Consider the following 8,307-nt stretch of genomic DNA (forward strand, 5'->3'; position numbering starts at 1 on the left):
GAAAAGGGGGTGAAGGCAGGTTACTGGCTCTTGCCCACCTACTGACCTTAGAAGGCCAAAGCAGGCCTTCATTCCATCTCAATCCTTCTTACTGTGTGAATGTTTTCAGAGGTTTCTGGTTGTTGCTTTCAACTACATGTACTATTTTAAAAAACAAAACAAAACAAAAACCACTTCAAATGAACCCTATACAAAGCAGAACAGAACGTCTATTTTCTCATTTTAAGGACCGTTTCAGGGGGTTTGCTGTCTGCTGAAGACCCAGTTGGTGAGTGTGGACACCCCTAGGGCTCTCTCCACAAAGCTTTGTCCAGGGGTGTCTCCACTACGCTTACTGTGCAGAAGCCTCTCCTGGTCTTACCTCCCTCGGATAAGGAAACCAAGAGTAACTTAGAAGCCTGCTGAGCCTTACTGCTCAGGCAGTAAATCCTTCTGAGCAGCAGACGGGGTCGCAGCCCTTCTGCCCAGAAGGCCAAGCCCTTCGGGGCAGGAGGCATTGATCGTTCCCCGGAGTGCCGCCTGCTGGCAACTCAGAGTCCAAGGCCCCTGGGGGAGGGGGCATGGTGGCCTAGGAGTCCTAGGGAAGCCGCCCGCCAGGAGCCTCACTCTAAATTACTCTCTAGGGCTCCGCCATGCATGCCCTGCGTACCCATATGCAGGAAGTGGACAAAGAGAGATGCACAGATGACTGGATGCCTTCGCCTCCGGAAGGATTCTGTTTAAAGAACAGAATCTAGCATCTAGCCTCAAAGGGCTCCCAGGGGTGGCCACCGTGAAGAAAAGCCCATGGTAGTGGTGGCCCAGCTCACATAGATGCTCTGAAGATTCTGGCTGCCGGCAGCATGCAAAAACCCTGGGCTTTCTCAGCTTAGCCTGGCTTGGCTCAGGAACCAATGAAAGAGACAAAGGGGAGGGAAAAAAAGGAGGGAGGGAGAAAATGTGGATTTTATTTGTCTCCTGGTGACTGTATTAATAAATTAAATGAGATCGCCAGGGTGTGAGGGTGAGAGAATATTGCACGGAGATAAACCTGGCCGCCCTCTGCCCCTGCGAGGCCGCCATATACGAGGCAGAGATGATAAATAGAATCAGCAAGAGAAGATCGAAGCGGGTCTGGGCTGGCTCCACTCTCTCCTACAAAACTATAGGGCAATTAATTGTGGCTTGTCCCCTCATCCTTCATCTCCTGGTGGCACATATCGATGGAGATTACTGCTGATGGACCATTTTATCACCTTAAATAAACAGTCGCCACCTCTCCTAACCTCAATCTAATATATGGCTTTATGTTCGGTTTCAGGGCTCTGGATAAAGAATGATGTAAAATAGCTAAATCATGTGTGTTACGAGGTGGGGTCGGGCCTGCACACAGAATTCAAGAAAAAAAGAAAAATAGAACAACATAATATGCCTGCCCACCAACCCTGAAGTCTCTCCCCCAGGGAACCAGGTCTGAATCGCTTGCTGATCACTAACAGCCCGATATTATGCTAGATGGAAGTAAAACAGGGTGTGTCTTCTTGGGACTAAGAACTAGCAGGTTCTTAAGAAGCAAGCTCTCCAACAGTGAAGTGGGAGAGAGATGAGGATTAAGTCAGAACACGTGACTCTCCTGAGTTTCCCCGCATCCCCCAGGACAGCACCCTGCCACCCCAAGCACACCAGTGCTTCACTACTCTCAGTCTCCTCCCCAAATCTTTAGTGCCCACAATGAAATCTGTCACCCTGCTTCCACAGCCTGCACTGGAGGGAGTACTTGCCTAATTAGAAAGGTCCTAAAGCACCCTAACACGGAGAAGGTATAGCATGACCCAACTCTATGCCTTGACACCGGAACAGGTTCATTTCCAGCCTCCTTCTCAGTATGAAGCCAGCCGGTCTTTTAAAAAAAAAATTACGAAGAGCTAACTAACTCTGCTGAGGTGGTCAGGGATTCTCTATTCATACTCCAGGCATGCCCAGTGATTGCCTCAGCATCCTCCAGGAGAACTAAAAGGGCTCAGGAAACACTTCAGCTGCCCAGAACTTGAGAGTGGCCACTGGGACGCAGCCTCAGGGTTCAGGCAACCCAGCAGCAAAGAAAGACTGTGTGCGCGTACTACACTGTACCTCAATCACTGGCAGGCAGGTCAACAACAGGAGCCTACTGAAGGAGCTCGCCCGGGCTAACGTGTGTTTGCTGTGATTGAAAATCTGATAGGAAAGAGCTATAAGCGCATTGACTGGCATCTGCCACACATGCCAACAGAGTCTCAAGGTGTGGCCGACCAGTTCTGGTGCATGTCACTAACCCTGGGCAAAAGGGAGAGGAGGAACTAGGAGGTTCTTTTCTGCCTACTAAGAAAAGAGGGAAGAGACTGGACTCCTTTAAATACAAAGTTACAAAGGGATGCTATGCTGAATGATTGCTTTAACTTTACAAAAAAAAAATAAGTTTTAAAGAGAAATGACAAGAGCGAGGAGGAGGAATAAGGGGGAAAGCTACAGGTGAAAAATTAAAAGTACTTCAGCCTCTCTCCAGCCTCCCTCCCCTACTCCCCCCATACGGTACAAAAATGAGGGGAAGCTTCTATTTTCAGTCTTTCAAGGAACCAAAATACCAACACCCAACACTCCTGGAAAAGTTTTCAGTCTTTGCATTTCAGATTTGTTTGAAACGCCTAGTTAGATTAAACCCAGTCACTGCTCATCTTCAAAACACACCACACACCTAGGCAAGTGCCAAGTTTACTTGCCCAGGACCAGAGGCTGTTTTCCTGTTACCCAGAGCCCCGGATTCCTTTCTCTTTTCCTTCCAACTGTTCCTTTAATTCCCAACCAAAGAGAGGTGTAACAATCTAACTTCCTGTCTCTTCTCCTGTACTTTGAACATTCAGTCAGTCCATTTGACTTAAAAGAAGATACCAGGCCACTAACAAACTATGAATAAATAAAATCACAAGCCATTCTCTCCAACCTGGGATCAGGGAGCTATCTAGATAACAAACTGGTTCATAAGTCAATTAGTAATTACTCCTAATTCTTTCTCTGATTGGTGGATGTCTTCTCTAGTGGAAATATGTTAAGTTTCACTGCCACATAGTGAAATACACACATAATACAACACAAAGCCAGGGTTGGTATCTTTTCCAGCCCAGATTTAATATAGAGAACTAACTGCAAGCTTGGATAAGGTGCTCCGAATCGACAATGATTATATTTCGCTTAGCAGTAAGAACTACTGCCAAGTTTTCTATTTCACACTTTTAAAAGAGCTGGTTGTAAGACAACATCTGGAAGAAATTCACGAGGAAATACACATCTTTGAACTCCATTAAGACAATGCAATTTTATAAAATGTCTGAAGCCCTGAAAGACACAAGTCTTCTTAAACTCAAAAAAAAAAAAAAAAAAAAAAAAAAAAAAGGAACTGTAACTCTTATCTTAAACCAGTGTTTTACCCTCAGAGGCTAAAAATGTAAAGGTAAATACAACCTTCGTATTTGCTGCTTTGGTTAGCGGTCACTGCCTCAGTCACAATAACTCTTTCAAGAAGAATGACAAGCCTCAATCATGTGTCTAATGCCCATTGTTCTTTTTAAAAATCAAATCAACAACCTAGGAAAGTTTAAATCACAATTCTAATTATATTATTTCGTTTTGGTGAGAAATCAAGAAGTCTATGGTGTGATAGACATTCTGCAGGGAGCAACTTATTAAAACAGAATAAAAGTAAGTATGTATGATCTACTTATATAGAAGCCAAATGAAGAATGGATTGAAGAAAATCGATGGATGAGCGCTACTGTAAAGTGACTTTCTCTCAGTTGCTTTAAGGTTCTGTTCGAAGGTTTTGGAGAGATTAGTTAACACACAAGTCAAAGCTCTAGGTGTTAATATATTATAATTCTTGAAATTACCAAGAAGTAACAGATACATATCAACACACAGTCTTGATCCTTCATTGACGGTTTTGTTTCAAAATATCAGAATATAACCATGCTTAGGACAGGAATTTGGAATTGCGAATATAGAAAGCTTAGGAAGTTCTGATATGTAGCTAGTCAGTCACCGTTTATTTGAGGAAAAGGTAAGTTTCTTTCGCTAAATTGCCATCACTTCTAACTTTAAAACATGTTTAAACGAATAAAGCAACACGGGTTGCAAACATTTGCAGGATCAAGGGTGGTTGGAGAATGCAGGTTCCCCAAAGAACGACACTGTCCCGAGGTTGGAAATTTTCTTCTTATTCAGTGGGCTTTTCCTCCCTTTCCTTAGCTTCTAAATAAAAAGTAGCCCTACTAATAATACCTACCTGCAGGAAGAAACTGACTCATTGTCATAAAAAAAATAAAAATAAAAAACCAAGAACAAAATACCCTACTGCTGCGAGATCCCGCTTGGAAACCCTCTATAATCAAAGCACCCGAAATGCACTGCCACCTTTAACTCCGTGAAATATAGACTGAGAAGCAAAGCCTGGGACGTTTCCACGGACCCTAGTCCGGATCGGGCCATGCTGGGTTCACAGGGGCAATCCCGGCCGCCAGCTGCCAGTACCCGTCTGGCAGGAGGGCACAGGGCCGCTGGAGTGGCAAAACCTTGTGGCTGTAAAGTGGAGTCTGATGAGAGCGGAGAAACAGAAGCCCATGGTGACACCCAAGCAACTATCTCTTCTCAGACGCCAGAAAAGTTTTGCCACCGTGATCCGGGTGGCGTGGGACAGCGGCTTGAACTAAGACCCTCCACCCTTCACCCATGTCACCTTCCTGAGACCCTACCCGCCTTCTTCACCACTGCCTGCTGTCGCCAGCACCCAGGGCAGAGCGGGCGAGCTAGGGCTACGGCTACGTACGGTTGTTGGGGTCGCTGGTGTGCTGGTTGAGCGGGATGATTTCCATGCGCTGCTGCCCGTACAGGTAATAGTCCAGCTCCTCGGCGCTGCAGCGGAAACGTGGGACGCCACGGCCGTCCCCCACGCTGCCGCCGCCGCACTTGGCCGGCCCGGGGCCCGAGGAGGCGCCGAGGCACAGGTCCTTTGGGGGCAGCGGCTCCGCGGCCACCGCAGCAGCAGCTAGAGGCGCGAACACGGGCATCTGCGCCACCGGCAGGGCCGAGAGACCCGCCAGGGCGGCGGCGGCAGCGGCGGCGGCGCAGGAGGAGGCAGAAGAGGCAGAGGTGGAAGAAGGAGCCGGGGTGGACGAGACGGACGAAAGCGAGGCGGGCCGCGGCCGCAGGCCATCCGGAGGAGGCTCGGCGCGCTCGGAAGGCGGCGGTGGCGGTGGTGGCGGCGGCGGCGGCTGCAGGGGCTGGGGCGCGCCCAGGGCGAGCGCGGCGCCGCTGCCTTTGAGCGGGCCGCCACCGCCGCCGCCGTGCGGGAAGAGTTGCTGCCAGTGCTGCAGGTAAGCTGGGTCCACTTTGAGGAAGGCCGAGCCGCCGGGGTCCCCCGGCTTCAGCATGTCCGACGCCTCGAGCTGGGGGTGGGAGGCAGAAGAGGAGGAGTGCAGAGTGAGCCGGATCCCAGTCTGGACCAGACGGGGCGTGCAGGAGGATCGCAGGGAGCTGGGTGGAGCACCGAAGCCCCCCTTCTCGGCTCCGACAACACCGCCCGAGGCTGCGGTCCGGGCTTTCCCAACTCCTCTCGGGCGCAAAGTTTCCTCGGAAGCCTGGGCGCGCTGCGCGGAGGTGGCTGCGTGCACAGGGCGCTGCCTCACGAACCCAGCTCCAAACCCCGCTAAGCTGGGACCCCGAGAGCCGGAGCTTTCCGGCACAAATCGGGGCAGGACGTCTCCCCCGCCCCTAGCAAGCGCCCTGGAGCCAACCCGAGGCGAAGTGGCGCAGCGCCGGAGCCGCGCTGGCCTCAGGCGCCGGGAGGCGGGACAGTCTCGCCCCCCGCCCCTTGCCCCAGACTTCCAAGCTCCCGGTGCAAGGGGCCCACGCCCCGCAGCCTTGGTGCAGCCCCACCTTACCTGGGGACTGAGAGCAGCCGGCGGGGACTAGCGTTCTGGTGTGCCGGAGGCCGTTTCGGTGCACGGGCGGTGGACGGGAGCCACGGGCGAACTACATGACCCCAAGCCCGGAGGACACGCGGAGTCCGAGAGACCACGCAGCCAGGAGCCCTCCCCAGAATGCCCGCAAAGGACACGGAGGCCCGCGGAGGGCGCAAGAGCGGCTCCGCACAGAGCGCCCGAGCGCGGGAGGACACGGGACCGAGCCGCCTCTGGCTGCTGCGCTCGGCCGCTTCGGCGCTTGGGCTCTGCTCTGGCAGTCTCTCGGCTGGACACGTGGGTTTTACGACAGCACCAAATACAAGTGTGTGTGTGTGTGTGTGTGTGTGTGTGTGTGTGTGTGTGTGTGTGTGTGTGTGTAAGTGCGCGCGTGTGGATGGAGAGGAGGAGGGAGACTGAAAAGGGGAAGAAGGGGGAGGGAGGGGAGGGAAGGAGAGGGAAGGAGGGAAGAAAAGAGAGGAAGGAGAGGGAAGGAAGAGAGGGAGAGAGGGGAGTGGGGAGGGAGGGAGAGAGGGAGAGGGAGGGAGGGAGGGAGAGAGAGAGAGAGAGAGAGAGAGAGAGAGAGAGAGAGAGAAGGGGGGAAGAGCAGAGCATAGGGGGAAAGGAAAGAAGGAGTAGGCGGGAGTAGGCCAAGGGAACGTGGTGGGGGGGAGGGAAGAAGGAAGTTCAAACTAGGCTGGACCCGCAGACACCCGGTGCGTCTCCGCCTTTCCCGCACAGACACCTCCTCTGTATACACACACACACACACACACACTTTTTAATTTAATTTTATTATTTATTTATTTATTTATTTATTTATTTTTGGCGTGACGACTCCGACATGCTGGTATTACTTTTTCTGTCCGCACTGTATCATTTTGTAGGTGCGGGCTCAGTGTCCTGATCCCAAAAGCTATGGAAACACCGAAACCAGGCAAACCTCTCCCGGGTCAGCTGGTGTCAGTGGTGGAAGCAAGCGCACACCGCGGGAGGCGCGTCCACCCAGTCCGCACAGCGAGTTTGCTTTTCAACCGGGTTCAGATTTTCCTGGAATGCTGTTGGGTGCCAGAGTTGACTCGCTCGCCAAACAATCTCTAACATAAATCCTCCGAAGAGAAAAGTTGGGGGCAAGGTGGGGCACGCTGTGCGCTGGCGTGAACCCCTCAACCCGCAGCCTGAGCGAAGCTGGAGGGCTTGGGAGAGAGGGTCTCTAAAGAACGATCCGGCCCTGGCAGGACTCCAGCCTGGCCCCGGCAGAGAGGCAACTGCAACCGAGCCTACATCTAGAGCTCAAGCACCCTTATTCTAGGTTTGCCTTCCAGGGTTCTCCGCCTCTCCTTGTTTTACCTGGAGTCTTACATTTGTGCCTTAGCTACTCCAGATGCTGGCGAGGCCTGCCCTGTAAGGTCAAATACCGGCTTCTTTAATTCAACTCCGCTTCAAGAGGCAAGCGCAGCCCCGCCCCACTATGCCATCTCCCAGAACTTTGAGCTGCGGCAGCTTCACCACGCAAGATCTAGCATCCACCCACTAGGCACTCGCCCCAAACTCTTAGCTTTCTGGCATTCACAGTACTCGGTGGCAGAGGGCAGTGACAAACTCTGTGAAATTGGCAAACTCCAGGGCTTTCTCGCGGCCAGGGTTCTGTCCACACCTTAAAGAGGAGGAAAAGTGGCATTTATCTTTCCTCAAACAACCCAATTCATTTAACAGTCACCATTCCGAGCTAGCAATCCCCATTCTTTCCTAATTTCTTCTCGTTTCGTTTTCTCTTCCCACCACTCATTTTGTCCAAGCCTGGGAAACGCGCTGTTTAGACTTTGTCCGGGTCTTGGACAGAACGCCTCCCTCCCGGTTGGAGCCTGCTTGGACCGAAAATGTTTTGACTGGCGTCGTTATGACAAGGTCATCCGTCATTCCTGGATAGATTGATAGCACCCAAGTCTGAGGCAAGCACCACGAGGGAAAATCCACCGCGTTGTAGACCCCGAGGCTAACCAGGCAGTCTTCGAAGACCAGACAACTCCCGGGAGGGGGAGGATGAAGTCCCAAGCCCCTTTCAATTAATCTGTGTCCAGAATTGCTGTGGCTGACGGGACCCCGGGAGACAGAGCAAACTGTTTCTCATATCCCCCTAGTTCACTGTGGAGAGACCAGAACCTTTCGAAGGTCTCTATGGGAGACCTTCTAAGGATCGAAGTGCAGACACTGCCCACCTACTCATTTCTAACCAAAGTCAGCTATTTCCCAGAGTTTGGTTCTCCAGAAAGGCAAGTGCTAAAAAAAAAAACCACAACCCTCTTAGTTCCCTAGAAAGTATCAGGACTTTGAGATGCTC

General features: G+C 51.7%; 1 protein-coding gene across 1 annotated transcript in view; it reads right to left on the bottom strand.

The window, feature by feature from the left end:
• The window catches only part of Prdm6 (PR/SET domain 6), a 104,250-nt gene extending 98,634 nt beyond the window's left edge, over positions 1-5,616 (bottom strand). The window contains exon 1 of the mRNA XM_052155502.1: positions 4,835-5,616. Coding sequence (XP_052011462.1) covers positions 4,835-5,438 — 604 coding nt within the window. The 5' untranslated portion in view covers positions 5,439-5,616. The remainder of the gene's footprint in view (positions 1-4,834) is intronic.
• Positions 5,617-8,307: the final 2,691 nt, after the last annotated feature.

Source organism: Apodemus sylvaticus, chromosome 13 (genome assembly GCF_947179515.1).
Source record: "Apodemus sylvaticus chromosome 13, mApoSyl1.1, whole genome shotgun sequence".
Taxonomy (NCBI): Eukaryota; Metazoa; Chordata; class Mammalia; order Rodentia; family Muridae; genus Apodemus; species Apodemus sylvaticus.